This window comes from Seriola lalandi, unplaced genomic scaffold (genome assembly GCF_002814215.2).
Source record: "Seriola lalandi dorsalis isolate HSWRI2012SDOR001 ecotype SW California unplaced genomic scaffold, Sedor1 jcf7180002054861, whole genome shotgun sequence".
NCBI classification, from domain to species: domain Eukaryota; kingdom Metazoa; phylum Chordata; class Actinopteri; order Carangiformes; family Carangidae; genus Seriola; species Seriola lalandi.
Genome location: NW_019525414.1, coordinates 2,302,382 through 2,326,358, shown reverse-complemented (window position 1 = coordinate 2,326,358; position 23,977 = coordinate 2,302,382). Strand labels below are relative to the sequence as shown.

Below are 23,977 nucleotides of genomic sequence, written 5' to 3'. Positions count from 1 at the left end.
AAAAAAAAAAAATATAATATATAAAATACTGACAAAGCTTGATTGCTGCTGCTCCTTTTGCTGACACACAATCCCATGGCCCTGGGAGGAAAATTGGGGCATTCATAGTGACAAGTGGCTCTATTAGGCCTTAAAATGAGCTTGTTTATTGACTCAGCGTCTGTATGCGTGGCCACTAGTCATCAAGCAGACTGGTTTTATATCCACAGCTTGATTTGACCCCTACAAACAGAGGGCTTGTGTTTGTCAGAGAAGGGGCAGCAACACAAAGTCGTCAGCTTCTATTTGAGTTTCATTTCAGGAACTAATTGTCAGCCTTTCCCTGATTGCTGTTCTACTTGAAAAATGCTTAATTCACAGTATGTCATCTCGAAATCTTGCTGACTTAACCTACACTCTAAAAGGGGAAAATGTAGTCCATAATCTAATCTTTTCAATACCCAAACAACCTGCCTTTAAAACAAAATATCTCCCTTTTTAAGTTTTTGATAAACATTTATAATGTAAACCTTATTTTGCGTCCTTTTTGTATAAATCTTTGACTATTTAATTCAACATACAAACCATCCTTTTTCACTACTCATTTTGTTGTCAATGTCCATCTTCCCTCATAATGGATAAATTAATTGTACATTACAAAAATGACCCAAATGAATCACATGCACAGATGAATTTAACTTACCTTTTTTTTTTTTTTTTTTTTACTCCACAGTCCTTGAGGAAAAAACCAGCCAAGCAGCAGGAGCGCCTAAAGTTCTGGAAATTCTGAACTACTGAACTGTGACGTCATTTCCGATCATTAAAACATGCACGATACCAGAACTAAACCAATCTCACCAGTGGACTCTGGACTGCCAAAAAAGAGGGGGGAGGGGGGAGGGGGGCTTGTGTGTGTTTATGTATGTATTGTATGTGTGTGAGACAAGAGGGGTACATGAGCAAACATCCTCACCTCCCCCGCTACCTCCCTGACCCCCTCAAGCCGCTAATATAAAAGGCTCTGTCCTCCCCTGCTCCTTCAGAGAGAACAAAACAAAATGACGGCAGGATGTCACAAAGAATTTCAGGGCTTTTCAAATTTATTTTGTTAAAAAAGAAAGAGAAGTAGGGAATTATCTGACCTGTCGGGGGAGAGCTCTCTCCTTTCAAGTGACATAGTGACTTAGATTTGCATTGAAGTTTGTGAAAAGGACATAAAAATGGAAAATACTGAGAAAAAAAGGAAATTAAATACACATAGAAAATGGGAACAGGAAAGATGCGAGAGAGACTGTAACAAATTCCACAGGATGTATATACAATGCAAGGGGACTACATAGTATACAGCTAATGACTTTCTCATAATGCAGTTGCATAGGCTAGCATTCGTTATTATGGAACACACAGTACATGCAGGCAGCCTTGGGCTATTGTCATGGCCTTAAAAACACCCCTGAGCACCAGTTATTAGAATTTCTCATGTAGCCAGAATCCCTGATATGTTGTCCAACTGTATGAAGCACCGTGTGCAGAAGTTGTTCTGACATAACACTCACAAGCTCCGTTAGCTAGCACGGGGCGAAGAGAAAAAGAAACGGCACCCTAATTTGCAAGAGTAACGTGACATTCTGCCCACTTTAACACTGACATATAAAAACCTAATACATATCTGTGAAATTTAGCAGAAGGGTTTGTGCCACTGTCTCTGGTATTCTCTAGGGTAGGATGATTTTAACTTTTGAAGTGCATTATTAATGTGAATTGACTGTACTTTTTAACTGCCACCCATTCCAAAAACAACAGCTGTGTTGACTTCTGGTTTGCTCCATATGAAGGCTTACACACAGCCAGTGGTTGTTAGAAATAGTGATAGCATTGTCTTTGCAATGTATTCATAGTACTTCTGTTAATAGGCAGACTACCAGAACAGCCATCCAGTCTTTTAATTGAGCTAACCCCAGATTGCGTGCACAGGATGACATTTTATAGTTGCACTTAGTTTTAGTGCACAGTGTTAGGCAGTAATGCCCTTTTTGTTATTTTTGCAATTGTAAGTGTGCTAAATGGGTGTAAAAATTATGAAGTCTCATCTTAGCTCCGCTTGCTTTACAAACTCGTTTAAATGTGCACTGAATGAGTGATGTAATGTTTAATGAATAGGCTTTAGACACTGCAAACGTTTGCAACGACAGACATGTGTTTGTGTCCTCCCTTCTGCTTTGCCACATATTATCAGTCCTAGATCTTTAATTTGTGCCATCTTATTTTTTTGAACCTTTTATTTAATTGCAGTGTTTTTGTTCATACTGTTTCAATAAAAAACTGAAAACTGAAAATATGTCACCGGAAGCTTTCTTTTGTCTTTTGTTTGTGAAATATCTCTGAATAGCTTTTTCAAACAATCATTTATTGTTCTATGCGTCTTCTATCAATCAGATTACATAGTTACTATGGTAATGCCTAAGAGCCAACACATCCTGTAGCAACATGCTTGATCAAGCCTAAATACTTGTGACACTTAAAATCTCGTGACTCTTATTTTCTATTTCCAAATGCAACTCACACACAAGATTAACAAGCTTCCACAGGGGCAACGTCCAACTGCCCACTCTGATTGGACCATTCAAGTAATGCTTCAGATTTTCAAAAAAAAACAAAAAAAACACCCCTTTTTCAGAGGAAGCCAAACAGCACCAAATATGGAAGACCATATGGCCTCGAACCGTTGAGTCGATTGAGCCCTCTGACAGTTAGGTGTGTTTTTTATGTCATGTTTTGGAGTTTTTCATACGGTGCTGTTAGGCTGAGGCAAGGCTCCAACAGTAGGCTGTGAGCTGCACAGAGATGCTCTGTGTCTGGCTCCCTCTCCTCCGTGTGGTTTTAGGCAGCGGCCCAATGCCCACCACCCCAGCCTCTGCCCCGCCGGCAAGCTTCATAGCTCTCTTTAGCTCTCTCTCTCGCCTCAGACTGCTGGGAACAATGGAGTCTTTTGAGAGGGGCAGATGGAGAGGCTATGGGCCGCGGCTGTGAAGCTGCTCGCCAGCAGCTCCCTCTCTCCCCTTCAGCAAAGGGGAATTCTGCAGGAAAGGGGGGAGTCACTTCCTGGGTGGGCCCACCAGTACCGATCAAGTGCATTTAAACGCACGCATACACATACTCAGAAATACTCAAATAGAGACCTAAAGCACCAACTCTGTGCAGATGAACACATGTTAAACCAATCATAACAGTCATGTTCCAGCAAAATGTCCCAGAAAAGCAGCTGTTGAGACTCACCATAAAAGTGTGTGATTCACAGAAAGAGTCTCAGTCAGATTCATGACACATAGCTACAACAGTACACACACATCTATGTCTCATACTTAATTATCAGACTCAAGACCGCCTGCTAATGTGGTCTGCAGACATAGAAAAAAGCTGAGTGTGTGGATGTTTGTGTGGGCTACCATTGTGTGTCTGGGTTGTACATGACATGTACACTGCACAATAATTTTGTTTTCAGACACAATCCTCTGTTTATTCCTATTTAAATGCATCAGTAATCACTGTTGACCAGGTGCAATGATTACATTATGTGTCCCAATTACCCAGGTGAAATGAAATAAATCACATTGTCACAATCATTTCATGGAAAGAGGTAAAATAAATATTTCATTCCAACTTTATGAGCAACAGTGTATATACAGTATCTGTAAATACACATATAACATATGAGCGTATATATTAGTACACATGAAATCAAGCCAAGTAATCATCAGAATTCAGTCACGACACAAAGTTTCCCTCCCCTTTCCTGTGTTCGTACAGTGGTGACTAAAAACCGTCTGAGAGGAAGGAAGAAGCCGCTCGGCTCGAGCAGACAGATGGATGAGACAATATCTTTTCCTCTATATAAAACCAGACTGGTGTATTTTGATTTAACAGAGGAATGTGTGTTTATTTTCGTCTGTACAGTGGCAACCAGAAGTACACGGTTACTTATAGCTGACTGTGAGCTGCATGTTTGTGAGATATTCCACACAGAGGAAACCTATATATGGTTTCAACTGGTCATCCTTTTTATTTGTGGGAAAACTGTTGGTGCCCACTCAGCAAATTATAATCCTAACAGTGTAAAGGCAGCACAGATTGTATAACAAAAGAGGAATGAGGATTTCTAAATGCAGGGCTGAAAAGAAACAGGAGGCATCAGGTGAGGCTGGCTTAGAGCCTATGTGTGCTCACTCCTATCAATTAAAAAAAACACAAACTCTTAACTTAAAATAGAAAAGAAGTTGGTAAAAAAGAAAAGATAAATTGAACTATGAAATCCTACGTTCTCAATATTCATCACAGCGGAAGTTTTTACTGGGTAAAGTTAAACAAAGAGGGAATATCAACAAGTGCTGCTGTGCAATGAATAATCATAAAACAGTACAAATAGTAGCATAAATAAACAAAGATTCAAAATATTATATCCCACCCAGAAAGAAATTCAAAAGGAAGCAAACATATCATTTAAAAATAAAATCAGTGTGATTCAACTCTAAATAAAAACCCACACACATTCTCTCTATATGGGGTTCTTTGGTTAGAATTGTCAGTAACATTATTTAAACTTGTGATAAAACCTTAGGAGTGTGCACTGTGTGTTGGCAGTGAAGTGGTAGGCCTATCTCTTTGCTGTTCAGTTGATACCAAAATCTCACAATACCAACAACTAACATGTTGTAATAGTAATAGTATAATAAAGTATCTGTTCTGGGAAACAAATTATGTCTTCAAAGCAATCATTTGGGAAGCTTAAACACATTAATTATGCATAACTGCATTAATGCAGTTTGCGACACAGAATGTCTTCCCGTTGAATCTTTACATTTCCCTCAAATCAAGCAACAAAACAAACCAAAACAACTGATTGTGGTTTCCTTCAAATTTGCATATTGTTTTTCTAGTATTCATTGTGTATGTTTATTGAAAACATTAACGATGTTATGCAAAACCAGATACCATACACTTCCTTTGGTAATGTTTAAAACATGCACCAAAAGTCTGCACACACCCCAGCTCACATTGGGTGAATGTCACTCATACAGGCAGACACAATTACATCTATAGGCAATTGGCCTATGGTCAGTTCACCAGCCCTGCATGTCTTTGGATTGTGTGAGGAAGCCAAAACAAGTGAAGGATAACATATACAAAAAATAGAGAACATGCAAACTCCACGTAGAAAGGCCTCAGCTGGTGCAGGGCTGTTCTTGCTATTATCATGTCACATTCCCACAGTTGGCTTTTTTTCATGCCTTCATAAAACCATATCTGGGGCATGATGTTAAGGAAGCTGTTTGATAGTTCGATTAATGTGTCAGATACCAAGAGTCAGAATCTATTTATACCATAGTATATGACTGTCAAAGCACTTGTGTAAATATAGAGTGGTTTTCTCCATGTGTGTCACTAGCTTATGTCTGCAGTTCTTCATCTCATAGAGTTGACATGAATGCCATCCTATGATGATTACATATGTTTAGGTGTGCGTGCGTGCGAGGAGCGCCATGTGTTGGGCTTGTAGAGTGCATGGGGGGAAAATGTCGGCTCATGGGCCTGCAGGCTTTGAGTGCCTCAGACAGCTGGATCTAAGGCTGGATGGAGTGGGTGGGGCAGGGTTGGAGGGACTGGAGAGGGGGCACAAAGTTGGGTGACAGGCATAGACAGTGTGTTTGTGTGTGTGGTCAGATACAGTATGCATGATGCAAGGGAATAGCTGAATTTGCTTGTGTGTGTGGCAGCAAAGAGGCGGAGACAGTGAAAGAGGAGAAGGATTGATGATGTGTGTGAGGTATGTTAAGTGTGTGTGTACAGTATCTTTGCATATGGCGTGTTACTTTATGGGGTTCAGGGTGCATCTTTAAATGTGTGTGTGTGTGTGTGTGCGTGTGTGTGTGTGTGTGTGTGTGTGCAGAAGTGAGTAGGGACAGTGATTCTCGAGGACACATGTGTGTTTATTGGACTTTGGGAGATTATTAGCATGGGTGTGGTGTGCATGTACTGTCAGAACATAAATACACAGTGCAGTGGGCTACAGTTGTCTGCATGTATGTACAGTATCATGTGCTTTTGCACTGTACAGTTTGTATATGTGTTCCTATGTGTTCACATTTGCATGTTCTTCCCTGCACAGCTGGCATCCCACAGCATGAAGCAATAAAATTTGGTTTTGTCCCAGTGACATGACATGTTGTATAATCACAGACAAGCCTTTGTCTGCGCTGTGTGGCACACATTATGTATAAGAGACTCTTATTGTTTCATACCAAGGTCCTGCTCGGTAATCCTCCTGATACACAGACATGTTGTGGGCCACCTCTCTCTCTTTGTCTCTCTTGTCCTATATGTTCATGTGGATGGTGAATGTTTCTTTGTGCACAGAGTCATTGGCACGAATGGCGCCCATTGCCACAGGATATGTTACCATGCATCTAATCTAGGGCAGACTTTGTTCAGTTTCAGTTTCCTGTTATTTTAAAGTTGGCTTTTAGACCTGGTGCTGGTGTTTTTTTTTTTTTTTTAATGAATAGAGTATTTTATTTTTCATTGTGTGTTTATCTTCAACATGGAAACACAACACAGTGACCACAAGAACTAAACATTCATCTTACGATCCAAGGTAGAACACTGGTATAATGTATATAGCCTACTGTACATTTTAAATTCTCCTAGACAGCTAAATGTACACATTCAAAGACTCACATAAATGTGAAAATATAGACTATATGACATAGGTATGTAGAAATGCTTTGTCCCATTACAGCTGACGGTGATGCAAAAAATGATAAAAATATGGAAATAAAGTTAAGTGTTTTTATCCCACAAGTGTTAGTGCCTGCAGTTGAGAACAATACGTCAGCTGTCACATTGGACATTTAAACCTTCATGAATGTCCTCTCAGTGCTTTAGAATTTTGTCTCCAAGATTAGGTTAACATGTAGCACCAGGGTTATTTACAGTCAAGGCCTTGCAGGTGAGGTATCTCATGTTGACCTTCAATCTTGTTGCCAATGATCTAGGGCAGATGATGTTTCTCCCCTGGTGACTTCTTAGAAGAGGATGTACTTGACATGTGGCAACAACGTTAAACACACAAATATACATTATTATTGAATCTCAGTTCAGCATACTGATTAAGCAACGTAGTGCCATAGTGCATAGTGGCATTGCAAAGATTTTCTACCTATAAAATAATATATATCTTAATGATGAAAGGCATAATGCATTGAAGTCCAGTTTGTTCTCTGATAAAGATATATGAGTTGAATAGCTTTCGCTTGTAGCAAAGCTCATTCCTATGGCTCTGAACGCTTAGCCATGTGTGTGACATAGCTTCTAGGCAGTCAGCACCTGCTTATGCAATGATTTGATGTATGTGTCTGAGCAGCAGACCCAATTGTGAACTCTTCATCATAATGCCACAGCTGCAATTGTCATCAACTGTGAAAGACATGCTGGAGCCTTGGGCATGTCCAGAACAACTCACTACAAAGAACTATAAGCAAACATGATCACAGTGAACTTGCCACTAAATTAACTATTCGTGAGAATCTAATACTGTTTATGACAGTTTGGTTTTCAAGAGTTAAAAAAATGTCATACCATAATATATCAGCAATTCAACTGCAAAGTTTGGGAAGTTATATGTTAAACATAAAGAAGAGTAAAGTTAGCCCTGTTGTTTAGGATCTTTCATTGTGGCTTGCAGAGGTCTAGCATGCAGTTTGATAGAAAAATCGGCCCACATTTATTACAACACAAGAGATACCATGTGCCATGATAACACCACCCATGTGCTGCACAATGTCACATATGAACATGTGGGGTCTGGTGAACTCCTACAAATTCTTTCAAAGACAGTCTTGTTGGCATGATTCTGGAGGTGGAAATAATGCCATGTGAAACCACAGGGTAGCCTTCAGCCAAACAGTGTAGGTGTGAGCCTTATATGAGCCAGTGCCTCGTGATTCAATTGACAATTGTTGGGGAAACACATACCATGTGAAACCACATATAATTCTTTAACTTGCCACCTCAGTATGACTTTCTGTTTTCTCAACAGCTGTGTAACAAAAATGACAACTGTAATGAAAAAAGACTGGCATTTTGCCTAGTTATGATGTCAGAATTACAATTGCCAATGACATGGCATATATTTCGCGGGATTAAATCAAATAAAAAAGTGTATGTTTTTTCTGACAGACTTAAATTAACGGGTTTATCTTGTTCTCTGTTTATTATGAAAAAGTATTCATCTCAAAACTAATGTTAATACTGCAAGTGATAATAGGCTATCAAAACCATGAATATAGTAAGAATTAAAAACATTCGACATTTTAAAATGTCGAACGTTTGTTGAATGCTATGCAAACAACTCAAGAAATATATCTTTGATGAAAATGACCAAAGTTACAGTGTACTGAGTTTATAACCTACTTCCTTATTGAGACTTTATTATATTGCGCTCTCTACAGGTCAAATCAATACACTGCAAGGATGAAGTTCAGAAATAAAATATGAGATGTGGCTGTTTTATGAAGTTAAAGCAAAGTTAAAGGTTAAAGTCTTTTATCAAAATTAAAGACTTCAAACGTGTCAACATGTAGGCTAAAGATGTTGCCTTGAGTGTAAAGACTATAGTTTCAATATAGTTCGTTTTTTGCATCACAATTTTAGATGAATACGACATAAATTATCCAATAAACGAGCTAGAGACAGCAAATGTAATTAAAATAATTTAGTCAAATATATAATATTTTAGCGGACAGCACTGTCTGTACATTTTAATGAAACAAATTATACAGGGTAGCGGTGATGCGCCACTGTTCTCATTAGCCTGAGGGTGACAGCTGCCTTTTGCTATGATGATTTCTTTCCTTCCAGCGCTTAACAAACCTGTTGCTGATTGGTCAACATTTGACATCCACATTTTCTGACCAATGAGGACGCCAGAACCTTGTTGGTGCATTGAGGAAGAAAAAACAACACTGTCCACAACCTGCACTAGAGGATTATTTCAAACCATTCTACGACAGTTTGTCTGCCAGCACAAGTAGGTACGGAAACTGTAACGTGCCCGCGATTATAACAGTCGGCATTCGTAACGGTGGTGTCGAACATAGTATCCTAAATGTAGCCAGAGCTTGCGAGCTAGCTTTGTGGCTAGCAGTATATTGTTAGTGCTTTCCTGTCGATAACCGCTGATTTCTTTCACCTGGTAAGTGAAGCCTTGTCATAGGATCTTGGCTGTTGTAAGTATGTAATTTACAAGACACCTTCTTTTATCTGGAGGACAGTGGAAGGGCTGGTTTAGAGAAGCCAGTTGACCTTTCTGCGGACGAGCTAGCAGCCTCTGTAGCAAAACAGTAATGTGACGACGTGTTGTGTGACCAGCTAGCAATGGTGCAAGGACGGGGGAGCGTCATCAAACCAGGTGAAGCAGATACGTGTTAACGCACCCTAAAGCTAAACCGACTTATAAAATCCAGATAATTTAGATAGCTAAATTTATTTTAAATCCACTTTATGTGTAATTGGTGTCAAATAATTGCAGCGTAGATGGATGGAGTTAGAAGATGAATAGTAAGAAACTGGCTCAAATAATTAGTATACATAGGCCCTTGTATGGTGTTGGGGACAAAATCGCTTATGCCAATATGATATCAAACAGATTCAGTTTTATTTGTGCACCCAGAAATCATGGCGTTTGTCTTGGTTAATAAAAAGGTAACGTATATTAAGCTATACGGTATTTGTTTACATTTTCTCTGTGTCTACAAGTGCCTGAAACTAAAGTGCGCTAACAATGGAATGATCAGGCAGCATAAATAAAAACGAATTATTTGTGCATATACATGAGCAAACTGTTAAATAAGCGAATAATTGAAATAACAACTGAGTAAAACAGATTTTGATTCTATAAGCGTTCAAGAGCAGGACAACCCTGGCACATATGATGGGCCTGCTCTTTGGTCCTACCAAGCAGGAGAGGAATGTTAAAATGCACCGAACCTTATCTAGTATGTAGCTATCAATCACTTAATTGACTAAGGTGTGTGTGTGTGTGTGTGTGTGTGTGTGTGTGTGTGTGTGTGTGTGTGTGTGTGTGTGTGTGTGTGAGTGAGTGAAAACACTTGTTGTATTTAATGCTGTAATGTGCTACAAAGTGAGTGTCCAGTGGCTTATGCTGTATTTGCTAGTTCACAATGTAACCTTCATATGCGCGAGGGACATTAACTTCAGATAATAAGACAGGACTGAAGGCTTATTATGCAGCCAAATGAACAGAGAGATTAAGTACAATATGCTCAACTACTCCCACACCACAGTTGTTCACTGCGGCCACTTTTTATTTCTTATCATTCTGTAGTTCAGACTTAAGTGTCCCACTATATATTGGACTCCTTTCACAGTTTTTCATTTTTTAATTTGTGCTTTGCTGTTTTCTTTCTTCCTCCAGCAGAAAATCGAGACAACCCTGTGTGTTCATCTGTCAAACAAAACATGGCTTCTTCTCTACACTGACCATTAAAATGGTAAGATGGTGTGATAACAATTCTACAAATTATTTGAATTTAATGTTGACTGTTTTTCATTAGATGCTTAGGATATGTAGTGTCTTCATGGTTGTGTACAGTTTTCAAGAATGGGAAAGTGGTAAGATATTAAAGATAAGGAATGGCCTACTCTACAGTAATGTTGAGGGCTGATGCATTATGCCCAATCAAATAAAATATAGACTTAGTTTATGAAATTAATAACATTAGAAGTAGAAATACATCTTAGGCAGCACCTTTTTAATGAATGAATTGCAGCATAATAAAATAAATTGATGAAGCAGACAACTCAAACAGCAGTTAAACAATTCCTGACTTATTGATTTGCATTAGAGTGTAAAGATTCAATGATTAGATTTCACAAGTGTTCATGATGCATGTTTAAGTTCATTTGATACAATATCTTCTTAATCTATTCAACAGGTGTAACGGTCAGAGTCTTGTGTGAAAGACGTTCTTCAGAGAACTGGATCAACCTCCACAGAAGATGGAGGACTCTCCTCACTTGTACTTTTCTGAATTTGGAGATAATGAGGATGTAGAGGAGGAGGAGGAGGAGGAGGAGGAAGAGGAAGAAGAAGAAGAAGAAGAAGAAGAAGAAGAAGGAGAAGAAGAGGAGGAGGAAGATATTTATCAAGAGGAAACTAACATGGAACCAGACATGATTAGGTCTCTAAACACAGATATTCATAAACATCCCAATCAGGATACAGAGAGAGTCTGGGACTCTTTTCCCTGCCAGCACTGTGAAAGACATTTTACCAGCAAACAAGGCTTGGAAAGACACATGCACATCCACGTTTTGGCAAACAATGAGGCACATGCATACAAAAGCAATAAGAGCAACATGTCTTTTGGTTCAAATGTAGGTCAGCTGCAGCATGAGAAGATGAAGACTCTGGATTCGGGAAGTCCAGTCATGCAACGTCATACTTCTTCCCCCACAAGCTCTAACACCTCCAGTTTGTCTGCTGAAGACCACATTGCTCAGCCAGACAAACAGGGAGCATTAGACAGCCATCATGCTTGCAAGTACTGTGAAAAGATATTCACAACATATACCAACAAGCGACGACATGAGCGCAGGATCCACGAGCAGCACCTGCAACTCCCATCTGTAGAAAATACCCAGATGCCCCAGGAGGAAAGTCTTCAGAGGATTTTCACTGAAACGTCTCAACAGGAAACACAGCTTGGTGACAATCCAGCACCTGCAGCTGTTGAGAATGAAGGGGAACACATAGAACAGTACATGCTAGATATCTCTAGTAATATTTCAGAGAATCTCAGCTTTTACATTGATGGAAAGATAGTGTCGACAAGTACAGTGAGTAGCTGTGAAGCAGCTGAGGTTCATTCAGGGTCTTCAACTTTAGTGGGACTGGATGCCCTGATTCTAGACCCCACCCAAATCAGCCAGGTTTTAAATACAGATTCAGTTACAGGCAAAGAGATTCCTGGTCAACCACTGGCTAAGAGAAGAACAGCAACACCACCTCTTTTACCACAAATAAAAACTGAACTGGAGTCTGAGGTCATGGTGTCCTCTTCGTCATCATCACTTGTATCTTCTTTAATCGAGAATCTACTCCCTCAGAACACAGAGTCCACAGTCGTGCAGAAAGAAAGAACAGTGTTCCTGTCTCCTAAGCTGAAGCAGCTCTTGGAGAAGCAGGACGGCCTTAAACCTACACTTGCCCTGATCACAGATGGCCAGAAGCCTTGTTCACCTGTCTCTCTCTCTGTCCTGCCTACTGCAACAGGAAGGTTTAAAAGAAGGACCGGATCTCCAACAAGCTCTCCACAGCAAAATCCAACATCTAATGAGGAAACACCAGCATCAGATACAGGCAATTTTGATGCTGTGAATACAGGACAGACGGAGACTCAGCAGATCTCACCTGTGCACCTCACAGCCAGTGAGAAGGATGACACAACACCATCTGTAGAGGATCCAGCAGTGAAACCTGTCTTGACAGAGAGCTGGCCCCCCATGACTGGTGGCAATTCCTGTAACCAGCAACCACTGGATCTCTCTAATACAATTAAAAGAAATGAAGATGTAGCTCTAGCTGATGCTGTGCTGGATTTGAGTTTGCAAAAAAAGAGCCTAGGTGAATCTGAACTGACATTAAATTTAGTTTCACAAACAGCTTTAAAAGAAGAACAAACAAATATATGTATGGTGGAGGAAGCCTTAATGAATATTGGAAAGCAAAATGAAAGCCTAGGGAATCCTGAGGCTCCTTTAGTCACAGACTTCACCATAGTCTCAGGTTCAGATATGGTGACCCCAGTGGAACCTGTTGCAGAAGGTCTTGTGTATGGACTCGCCCTACCCCCCAATTCTCTGACTCCATCTTCTGCCTCCCTTACCCCAGTTACCTTGCAGCCAGCTTCGCCGTGCACTATAGCATTTGCTTCCCCAGCCTCACACACTGTGGTCTCTACTGCTCCTTCATTAATCACAGTTTTGGCGCCACCACAACCTATTTCTAACCCTTCAAGCCAACCAATCCAGGTATTAGCCCCAAATATATCCCCTGAGCCCTTGGTAATCTGCTCAGAAAATACATTAAATTCTTCAGAGTGTGATTTAACTACTGCATTTGCAACAACAAATTCTGCAAACCTTGTCACACTCTCCCAACCCCTTGATCCAACTTTAAATCTACCAGGCCACATGTTTCTCACTGATCAGATTGCTCTAAATCCACCTATAGTTGACTCCGCTCCTGTGTCTGAGGTGCCGTTCTCACCAACTGTAACTTTAAATGACTCCCTCATCAACTCTTATAACATTACCAGCAACACAGTGTTGATCGAGTGCACAATAGCTCTTGAAGCCCCAGGTAGTGTAGTCCCTGCTGGAATTACCTTACAGGAAAACACTCCTGAGGCTCCAGCACCTACACAAATGGTTGTTAATCATATAGAACAGCAACAGATTGTTTCAGTGCCCAACCCTCAAACTGTGGACCCCACTATTCTTGTGTCCTCCATCACAGAATCAGTAACTCTGTCCACCACCACCACCTCAGTGGTATCTAATTGTCATTCTGTGGGTGAATCAAGTCCCATCGCAGAACCTGTTGTTAATGCAGAGCCACCAGGCACAAAAGAGGAAGAAGCTGCTGACAGTACTGTTTGCATACCCGAAATACCATCTAACACCTCACCCCCCTCTGAGAAAGCTGAAGAGGACGAATTCTCAAATAACACACCAAATGATGCACAACAGCAGACTTTCACCAAGAATTTCATCTGCAATGTGTGTGATAAGCTTTTCCATTCAATGAAAGAACTAGGCCATCATGTAGGTGACCATGCTGATGAATGGCCCTACAAATGTGAATTCTGCGTGCTGCTCTTTGGCAAGCCCTCTGCTTTGCTTGACCATCGATCAAGCCTCCACGGTGTTGGCAAGACTTATGTTTGCAGTGCATGTACAAAAGAATTTGTCTACCTTTGCAATCTGAAACAGCATCAGGAGGAATTACATCCTGGCCAGCAGTGTACATACACCGAAGAAGAAAAGGGAAAACTAAGACCTCAGAACTACAACAATGCAACAAAGGTCAACACAGAGTCTTCAGTGCACGATGTTCCAGAGGAACCCAAGAAATTGGTGAAAAAGGAGGAAGGTGAAGTAGATGTAGGTGCTGAAGAGCTGTTTACAACAATTAAAATCCTGGCCTCAGATGGAGGCAAAATCAAAGGGCCTGATGTTCGTCTTGGCATTAACCAGCACTATCCCAGCTTCAAGCCTCCTCCATTTCCTTACCATAACAGATCACCTGCTGGCTCAGTGGCTTCAGCCACAAACTTTACCACCCACAACATCCCACAAACCTTTAGTACAGCTATTCGGTGCACCAAGTGTGGAAAGAGCTTTGATAACATGCCAGAGCTACACAAGCATATCCTGGCTTGTGCAAATGCCAGTGATAAAAGGCGATACACACCCAAAAAGAATCCTATACCTCTACGCCACTTTGCAAAAACTCAGAATGGAGTGCTGTCGACTACAAATTCTACTAATGGACTAAATGCTTCAAACAGAGCCAGCCAGTCAAACAGGTCCAAACCTAACCAAGAATCGCCAGTAAAGATGAAATTCAAAGTGCTGAACAAAAGGAAGAAAAAGTTGGTCCAAAGGGTTATGCCACAGAGGAACAAGTCAGTCTCCTCATCAAATAAAGTGTCGTCTGCACCAGTGCATGAGCAGCAGGAGATTTTTGTGTGCCCACACTGTAGCAGGGAGTTCACAATGCGTCGCAGCAGAACCAAACACATGGCTGTCTGCCCCAAGAAACCTAAAGAGGCAAAGAAAAGGAAAGAGGGAGGAATCTCTGTGACAAAGGAGAATGATGGACACCTGCATAGAGGTGTTTCTCATGTTGAAGAGAAACAACAACGAGCCTCACCTCAACATAAAACCAGATTCCAGACTTCTGGCCCCGCTAAGAGGCCTGCCATCCTACCAGTGCAGACTGTCTTCTCAAACAAAAGAAGTAAAATAATCATAAAAGAAAGCAAGCAGCCAACACAAGAGACACAAACTCTGAATGAACTTCCAATTGTTCGCACTTTCAACCCCTCTATGCGACAGTATAGCAGAGTGCAGCAAAGTGTCAAAGGAATTCCCATTAAAATCACTATAGTGAAACCACAACAGACTGCACCACAGAAGGATGAGCTGCCTCCTAACCAGAGCCAAGAAGAAGAATCCGGAGGCGTTACCAGCAGCTCTGAGCAGAGCGCTACAGCTTGAAGACTACTCCACGCCCCCCAGAGGATCAGCAGGTATTTAAAGAACATTTAGGTTTATCTGCAAAATGATAAAATTAATCAAGTTAAGTGATCTATTAAAAAAAAAAGCACAGTAATAGGTCATATATATATATATATATATATATATATATATATATATGTACAATACAAATTATGTAATCAATGTATATAATGTATGTATTGATACCAGGGCACTCGGTAACATTGTTAAACTGCTCTGGATCAGTGTGTTTTGTTTTGTCACTTTTCAGGACGCTGCTGTATGGCTCTCCTCAAACATCTTCAGCCATACTAAAGGGAGATTACTGCTAATCACACTGTAAACCGCATAGATTGCATTATTCTGTACAATAACAATGACTGAATCCAGGACGGATAAAACAGATGACTGAGGACACATCAGTGAGTGGATGTGTATTTGAATGCTTTTGTAGTAGCTTGGAGTTTTGTAAATTTCCCCTTCGTTTCATAAACCTTCTGTCAACTGCTTGGATTTGCACTTTGAAGTTAATCTGACAGCTACATGTCACACAGGTGTGTTATTTAGAGAGGATGACAGGTGGCAATCATTTTCAGCATGCATTTGCACTTTTCCTTATCTGTTGTCTGTGGCCTTTTGGTTTAAACTCTTACTGCATGCTGTCAGCTTGCACTACAGCTACATTCATGTGGGGTTGATTATGTTGCAATTAGGCCTTAAACAATGAATCTAGTGTTGGTCTGATTGACAGTTACTAGTATAATTACATGGAAGACACATTAAGATTTGAAATGCGAGATTCCAGAATCATAGAAAAGTAACAAGCTCTATAGTACAGTGTGACATTGGCCACAAGCTACCTGTCTAAATTCTTATTAAGAATATCAGCACTGTTGATTACTGTTAAGGAAGTCAATGTTATCATTATTCGTGTGAATGTAAGACTTAGTAGATTTAATGCTATAGCCTTTTCAAATCAAAACTGTTTCATTATGTGATTGGCCCAGTTGCTATGTATTTGTATGAGAGATTTGAGTGCTGTTTTTTTTTTGTGCCATCAGAATTATATGATGTGGCTGAATGTGGCATTTAAATGAAGAGTAAACAGCTCAGTAAAGTTCAGTGTTTTCCACATGAATTTATTTTGGTGGTAGTTACATTCAACCCCACTTTAACAGATTTATTTGTATATTTGCTGAAAATGCAGATGTGCAGTTAAATGTAAAAAAACTTCCCTAAAGAACATTAGTTTGTGAATGCAATGCAATGTTCCTTTGAATGCTAATCTCATATTGTAGATTTTCAAACAATAGGCCACCAGAAATAAATTCTCACCTTTGGGAAACACTGCACTTTGATGTGTTTACACTGTAATCCCAAACAGAAGTAATTTATTGTTCTGTACATCTTGGATACATCATTGCAACTTTTACAATAACAAGTGTTCAGTCTTAAACAGCACTGACACAGCTTGGCTTCATTTCCTCTGAAATCATTTCCTCTGAAATCCTCAAATATTTCCAGTAGTCAGGTTTTCTGTTAGGCTTTATTTTGCACCTTTTCTACAAACCTCTGTCGAAATCTGATTTTGTGTGGGTCGCCCCCCCCCCCCCCCCCATTTAATGACTAAAAATATTCATATTAGAAGTACAGTCTGTTTAGGTCTTTGTCATCATTAGCACACATGCACTTCATAATTGCTTATAATCTGTATCAGTTGTCAGCAGTTCATTGTGTGAAGTGTGTATAATGAATTCCAACATGTATAAATCACAAAATGGAGATGTTAGATTAATTATGGGGTCATTTCTGCTGAAACCCTGTAGGAACATATGAAAATGTTTGTGGCAAGTTGTCACTAATCTCAAAGAATGAGTGTAACGCATTGTATCTGTATGATTTCAGTTTTTATAAGCTACTAGCTTGAAGTTACAGTGCTATACAGGGTACTTATTTAATCATGATTGAACCGAGTTATATTAATTTGGACAAACTAAAACTTGACAGTGGTCTGTATCTGAAAGAGTAATGGTACTTCAATTTTACATTTTTGCCTTTTCAGCCCTCGCTGGTAACATTTCTTTCATTCAGACAGACTGTAATGTGTAGGATGTACAGGATGGTTTGGGAGACTGTTATTTAACTGTGAAAAGTGCTTGTAGCATTTCGAAGTGTAAATTGAGTCATGTATATTTATTAATAATTTAAAATCACGTTATCAATCTTGGAACAGTTTCTCTCTATGATTTGCACTAAAGTTTTCTTCAAGCGAGAGTTCAAAATAAATGGAGAATGTTAAGGTTATATGTGAAGTTTGTGTAAAGCTTTCTTTACTAAACCAACCGAGCTAATGACATTATTGGAGGTGTGTGAATTAATAAATAGATTTGATTTTGGGAAATGATACTATCAGGAACTGTTATTTCACTGTGTTGACTGATGACCTGTATCTTACGTAGCGTCCTGCAGTTTATGCCTGACTACAAGGTACTAAAATGTCCAGGTGGTGGCACACTTGCCTTACTTTACCCTCTGGAGCATTGGATTCAGTGAAGAGGGTTTTTTTTTTTTTTTTTTTTAAATACCACTGCATCCCACATTCTGTTTGAACAATCCATTTACGTTCACATACGTTTTTATGCTTTAAAAAACCCCAAAAAACAGCCAGTATAACACTTGAAATCTGGATGTATGTGAAGGTATCCAGAGCCACCAGCCTGTGACCTGTTTTCTTGGAAAGTGGTGAAGAAATATGTAGAGTATCTGCTCAACGTCAACATTTATGTCATCATTTTTAAAAGATTTATTTAGTATAAGTCCAAAAATCAAAGGGTGCAATGCCTCTAAAGCTACACATTGTATCTCATTTGTTTAACCTGTACATAGGAAGTGTTTTTTTGTAAACAAAGTTATATTTACATTCAGTTACTGCATGTGCTTTGTGTGTAACAAACATGTTAAAAGGTGTAAATCAGAGGAGGTCTGAGTGCGAAACCATTGAAACAGACCCACTGATATAAACATTGTGCTGTAGCTATGAGTAGTGAAAATATCCACAGGGTATCTTTAAATATCGTGCTTGAGTGGGAGCACTTGTATAGTACAGCATAGAAATGAATATTTTTACCAACATAAGACATCTTTGAATGGCAGAAGCTTTGATAGGCCAATTCACCCCCATTTAAATAAAACATGGCTGTTGACTTTAATCTTCCTCAAAATTAATCCTTACCCACAGAAAGGCAACAGCTTCTCCTGCCTGTAGAGACCAGGTCCAAGTGCTGGCCTGTGTCAGCACGCTCTCTCAATCAAACAATAACAGACAAAAAGTAATCTCTGCCTGAGTATAATTGATCATCAACATGCAGCACAGTGGGCATGAATTTAATTGGAATTTTGGCAGTTATGCAGAATCTTTTATTTGATGCAGGCAAATAACATAAGGGTCCAGGGGAAAGATCTTTTTTTTTTTTTTGATTCTTCAGTATTACCAGAAACAGTAGCTGTGCCGTACATCAGTCTGTGACTGACAAATCACTGTAATTCTCCCCATCCCCTTGTGTCATAGCTATAGCCAACACTAATAAAATGCAGATGCACACGACTCGGCAGCAGCAGGTGAAGCAAGCTTGTTCAGTCTGCTCTGCTGTTACGTAAAGGCTTGTGGGTTTGTTCTCCCTCTGGTGAAGCTTATATTTTCACCGCTCAGAGGCTTTTAGTGCTTTTTGTGACAAATCAACACAAGTGGTTTGGAGCTTTATTTTCTCTTAGACGTGTGTGAAAAGCTCCAGCAAACTGATTCTGCTCAAACTGAACACACAAGGTTTTGAGAGCATGTTGCAACATGTTTTGTAGTTGAACTGAGGAAAACCAGAAGCTGTCAGATACTGTATTCCCTTACGACTAGTTGCAGGTGTGTATAAAGGCTTTTAACACACCCTGATGCCCTTTAAGTAATTATGAATATCAAAAAAAAAAAAGAAGTCTAATTACAGTCTCTGGGAATAAGGGATAAACATTCAGGTGCTTTAAGCAGCAGCAGTGCCTGGCAGTTGATTTTTAGTATGGAGTTGTGCCAGTGAACCTAGAGAGAGAAACCACAGCCCTAAGGTACAAGATCTCCCAGAGCTCACAAGCTCAGCAATAACTTCAAACTGCAAGGCTGCATTTGTATGCTCAACACAGCTGAGGATCTTAGCCCAGGGCCATGTTGAATTCTCAAAGGAAGTTATGATGAGAGGAGAGGACACACGATCAGAGATGATCGAAAACAAAAACATCAATCCCAGAAGTCTGAGGAGAAACCTTTGATCTTCTCATTCGTTTCTTCATCTTTATTGAAAGTTTGATAAACAATATTAATACTGAACTATAACCAGTAACATAGCGTGAGACATATTTCTTCCCCTCGGTGAGCTGCAGGGTCTGTCCTGTTTTGTCGAAAAGAGAAAACAGGTACAGGACAAACTCTACCAGGCACAAAGACTGGTAGAGTTTGAATGATGTATTGTGTCACCTGGAGGTGAGGTTAAGTTTCCATGTGCAGGTGAACAGTGCATGATGATGATGACAGGGATCTGTGAAGACAGAGATGTGTCACACCACACACTGCTTCTTCTGGCTGATGTGACATCGATGTTCTTTTAGTAGCAAAATGAACTCTTTACTGAACCGAACGTCAATTTTAAATGCATGTTGTGTTGGGTTTTTTTTTTTTTGGTGTAGTCAGAAACAGTTTGGGGCAGATGTCCCCCGAAAAGCAGACGCCTAGAAGTCTCAATAGAAGTTCTCTAGTTAAAGAAAATTCAAATATTTGAATATTGAAGGCTTGGAGACCTTGTATAACAGCTAATTTGCTTCCTCCAATAACTTATGTAAGACTGAGTTCAAAGCAAAGACTAATTCTGGCATTATAAAGGTAACTAACCCTCTCCAAGCAGCATTCTGTGGGAACAATATTACCAACAGGATATAGGGATAAAGTAGTTTTTACAATTCTCTTCTTCCCTTTCTGCATGCTGTTCATGTGGAACCAGAACAGACATGGTAATGAGGACATTAATAAAGGATGCAGATCCATTTTTAATGATCCACTGGCCCCTTTAGTTTGAAACTGGTTTTTGTGTCCGTGGTTGAGTTTTTTAATTCACAATTCCTGTTTTGCTTTGAGGGGGATTCACGAATGTGCTATTTTTTGTCTGCACAAGCACAAAGTGCTGCATACAACCTGCATACACCTGACTGTTTTGTGTGTGAGTGAGAGACAGAGAGATGCAGGATCAGACTTCCCCGTCTATATTTGGAAAACAATCCTCATGTAGGAGAGTAAGGAGGAGAGAGAGAGAGAGAGAGAGAGAGAGAATAAATAAGAAATAAGTTAAACTTTATAATCCTGAAGGAAATTTAGTTTGGATTTAGGCATCAGACACAGTGGGTCACAGAGAAGAGGAGAAAAGGGAGAAAACGTAATGGCTGAGGTGAATGACGCATAAAAATGTAACTGCACAGACAGAATGACAGGTGAGAGACCTGTATTCAATTGAGCAGGGAAAAATCCCAATCCATCCTTACCTGCAACTGCTCAACAATGTCATGATTGCTTCTATTAATTTTCAGTTCGTCTCTATGTTCTATATGGCGTTCGTGTTTAGGAGGAACTGTGAGTTCTTTTTTTATTTTTCTATGTGTGACTTCCAAGCTTCCATCTAAAATGTATGAAAGTGAATGAACAGACCTCGGGCCGCACCAGAGCACGCTGGTATGTGTTTGCAGCATATATTCAACAGCACCCTGACAGACAGATGTTATCATCCTTACACTCTTGTGCGTCTTGTCAATTTCACAACATCTATGTCTGTCAAATTACCACAGATGAGTGGGATTGGATTAAAAAGAGAGAGATAAAAGAGAATGGGGAAACCACAGCCCTCAACTACAAGCAGCAGCAGCAGCAGCAGCAGCAGCAGCAGTATAATGTTAAAAGTGGCTATACACACACTTTCACACATGCACACACAGTCATCTCTATTCTCACTTTTGTCAGGGGAGAGAGTCTGTCTTCTCTCTGCAGCAGGCTGCTTCTCCTCATCCCTCTCTCTCTCTCTCTCCCACTCTCTCTCTTGCTTTGTTCATGCTGTGTTTGCTGTGCTCTCTGTCTGAAGCAGCGCCACACTGGAGCACTAATGAGCAGGCTGTGAGCAACCCAACACAGATCTCCCATCAGCTGAGGAGCAGCAACAACTCTGACGGCATCTGAGGCAACGACAACGGAGGACTGATCTGCAGTCAGCGGGGGAAGCAGCTGCAAAAAAAAAAAAAAAAAAAAAAAAAAGCAAATGACAGCCCTGGGAAAGGCGTAGGAGAGGTCGTGAGGTGGCTTCAAAGGCAAATTAGCAGTCAGCTGAAAGAGTGAGAGGAGAGGATTGCTCCAGTGTAACAGCCGACCTTCTCCACGCTCGGAGGCTGACCCTCAGTTCACTTTCTCTTTCTGAAGACGAAGGACCTTTTCCCCTCCCAGAGGAGCTCAGCCATGGAGGAGATGCTCACCTGCAGCCGGAGCCCCTTCTCTCAGGTGTTTGGTCGTCAGGGTCAGCTCATGCAAGCCAGTGAGTGTAAACGTCATCATAAAGTCTGCAAAATATCAAAATGACAAAGTTTGACTTGCCTTGTTTGATTCTGATTGAGTTTAACTTGATTGCATGCAGTGTTTGAAGAATTGGTTCACCCACTGTTATTTTGTATTTAGTGCTAGACACAGATATGGAGCAGACATCATAGAGTCTATTTAAAGAAATAAATGACAGAAATTTAAATCCTGCTACACTGTTGTGCAAAATTAAGGCGTTTAGGGAGGCAACAGTTGAAAATCTGTGTCCCACTTTCAACGACAACCAGGAGGAAATAATATGTTTTCCTTTTAGAGTCGCGTCTTGTGCAATTTATCATTGAGTTCTCTCAGTGTTTTAATCATGTTTCTCTTTTTTTCCATTATAAGGTACATTAATGTATTTGGTAACATTTCTAATGCATTTTGTGTCTACTCCCTGAGAAGACACAGTTCATATTTTAGACCACTTCATGTAGCATGCTTTTTATGAGTTACACATCAATATTAAATCATTTGTAGTGTAATGCAGTTTAACACAACAATGTGTTCATGTTGATAGTGTGATGAGTGTAATAAATACCTATGTGATGTTGGATTTCTTTTGAGATCGGTGTGTCACCTTTCTTCTTTATTAAACAGGAATGCATATTGATCTTATTCACTAATTCACGTTAAGTCTGACAAGTAACTCTGCACCAATCGCTGCACCAACCTTATAAATTAATTTTTGTAGATTTCATCTTGGCAAATATGTCTGAGGCTGCTGAGTGAATTAGCAATGAAAAATAGATGACGTTTGCTTATAATTATGCTTATGCACTTTATGGGAATTTTTAATCAACATTTGAAGAGATTCTGTGCAGGTCAAGTGCGAGACATCCAGAGCCCCCATTCAGACTCTGCTTATGTGGGTGCATTCATTATATGCATTATTTGTATGGGAAGTGTTTGCTTGTGCTTTGAGTCGATGTGGCTACTGTTTTTGTCAAAATCAAATCTCACAGGATGACAAAATCAGCAAGAGGTGGTCGGTTACAAGGTGTCACATAAAGCCTAAAACAGGAAATGGCACCCTTTGGCCACAGCTGACCTGATGTGAAACGTAGTGAGTTGTGATTTCTCACAGGATGTCTGCAGGTTAAGGCGATTGTATATACTGTATATACTTGTATCTGCTGGGCAAGCTCACCACTCTGGTACAGAAATGGATTTGGATTGTTTTTTTTTTCCTTGAAGACCTTGAGGTTTTTTTTTCTAGTGAGTTGAGCTGCACCTTGTCTGATTTTATTCTCTCATTCATCAATAAAACCGGTTTGCTCCTGGACTACTGTTTTTGCAATAGAAAAAAATGGCCTCTCTCCACAATGGAAATGTTGACATTTCTTTCAATGACATGTTGTATGGCAGAAACTTGCTGCTGCTGCTGTTGGTTTGTTTGTTGGAAAGCTTAGTTGTAATGAGAATGGCTTAAACTGGAGGATAGGTTTCCAGATCTGAACAACTGAAATGATTATTCACTTAGCTTCTCATCCACGCAGTGTGGAGAACGCAGCAGGCAGTGTAACAACAGGGAAAATCAACGGAAAAGGCAAGACTGGTTAAATGTTTGGAAGCACGTCAAGCTTTCTTTGAGCTATTTGCCTTTGGACTACGACGCATACTGAAAAGCTGTTCGCACTGAACGTTCAGTCTTTGTCGCACATTTATTTTACATATGCCCGAGGGGTATTATTGTATTCCTTCTCTGTTGCTTCCCCCCCCCCATTCAAACTAAACTTTAAAACAACTTGATATCAAGCTGTGGTGCTCATTTACAGTAACTCCCCTCCAACGTCTGCTTATCAGTCGCAGCATAGGTGAGAGCGCTGGGTTGGTGAAACCAAAATGCCACTCTCTGGTTGTGAAAAATGACATTATCATTGCATGTGCTGTGGTGAATTACAGTCAGTCTTGCTCTCCCCAAGTTATCTATGCTCTTTGAAGCTTGTGCTGCATGTCTGCGATTTCGGGATGTGCAAGAGAGGGGAGGGG

The 23,977-nt window shown here is 40.1% G+C and overlaps 3 protein-coding genes and 1 long non-coding RNA gene across 13 annotated transcripts in view; 3 read left to right on the top strand and 1 right to left on the bottom strand.

Annotated features, from left to right (window-relative positions):
• Nucleotides 1-2,315, top strand: part of pdpn (podoplanin) — a 3,880-nt gene extending 1,565 nt beyond the window's left edge. For both annotated transcript variants that reach the window (XM_087179663.1, XM_023427724.2), the window contains one exon: nt 713-2,315. In XM_087179663.1, the coding sequence (XP_087035789.1) occupies nt 713-769 (57 nt within the window). In that variant the 3' untranslated portion in view covers nt 770-2,315. The remainder of the gene's footprint in view (nt 1-712) is intronic.
• A 6,635-nt stretch (nt 2,316-8,950) lies between these two features.
• Nucleotides 8,951-17,740, top strand: prdm2a (PR domain containing 2, with ZNF domain a). Of its 8 annotated transcripts, none has more exons than XM_087179601.1 (4): nt 8,951-9,065; nt 10,472-10,544; nt 10,989-15,371; nt 15,611-17,740. In XM_087179601.1, exon 3 carries the CDS (start codon nt 11,053-11,055, stop codon nt 15,337-15,339), a length of 4,287 nt encoding a protein of 1,428 aa, XP_087035727.1. In that variant the 5' UTR covers nt 8,951-9,065; nt 10,472-10,544; nt 10,989-11,052; the 3' UTR covers nt 15,340-15,371; nt 15,611-17,740. The 8 variants fall into 8 exon arrangements, with proteins under 8 accessions (XP_087035727.1, XP_087035725.1, XP_087035729.1 ...); XM_087179599.1 differs by having other exon boundaries at nt 8,954-9,061; nt 10,469-10,544; XM_087179603.1 differs by having other exon boundaries at nt 8,959-9,061.
• Nucleotides 17,741-20,695: 2,955 nt separating this feature from the next.
• kazna (kazrin, periplakin interacting protein a) overlaps nt 20,696-23,977 on the top strand; it is a 178,979-nt gene continuing 175,697 nt past the window's right edge. Inside the window, exon 1 of one of the 2 annotated variants that reach the window (XM_023427585.2) lies at nt 20,696-21,944. In XM_023427585.2, coding sequence (XP_023283353.2) covers nt 21,869-21,944 — 76 coding nt within the window. In that variant the 5' untranslated portion in view covers nt 20,696-21,868. The remainder of the gene's footprint in view (nt 21,945-23,977) is intronic. The other variant, XM_023427586.2, reaches the window with a different exon arrangement.
• LOC147817892 (uncharacterized) overlaps nt 21,832-23,977 on the bottom strand; it is a 21,214-nt gene continuing 19,068 nt past the window's right edge. The window contains exon 3 of the long non-coding RNA XR_015438538.1: nt 21,832-21,969. This is a non-coding gene — a long non-coding RNA (uncharacterized LOC147817892). The remainder of the gene's footprint in view (nt 21,970-23,977) is intronic.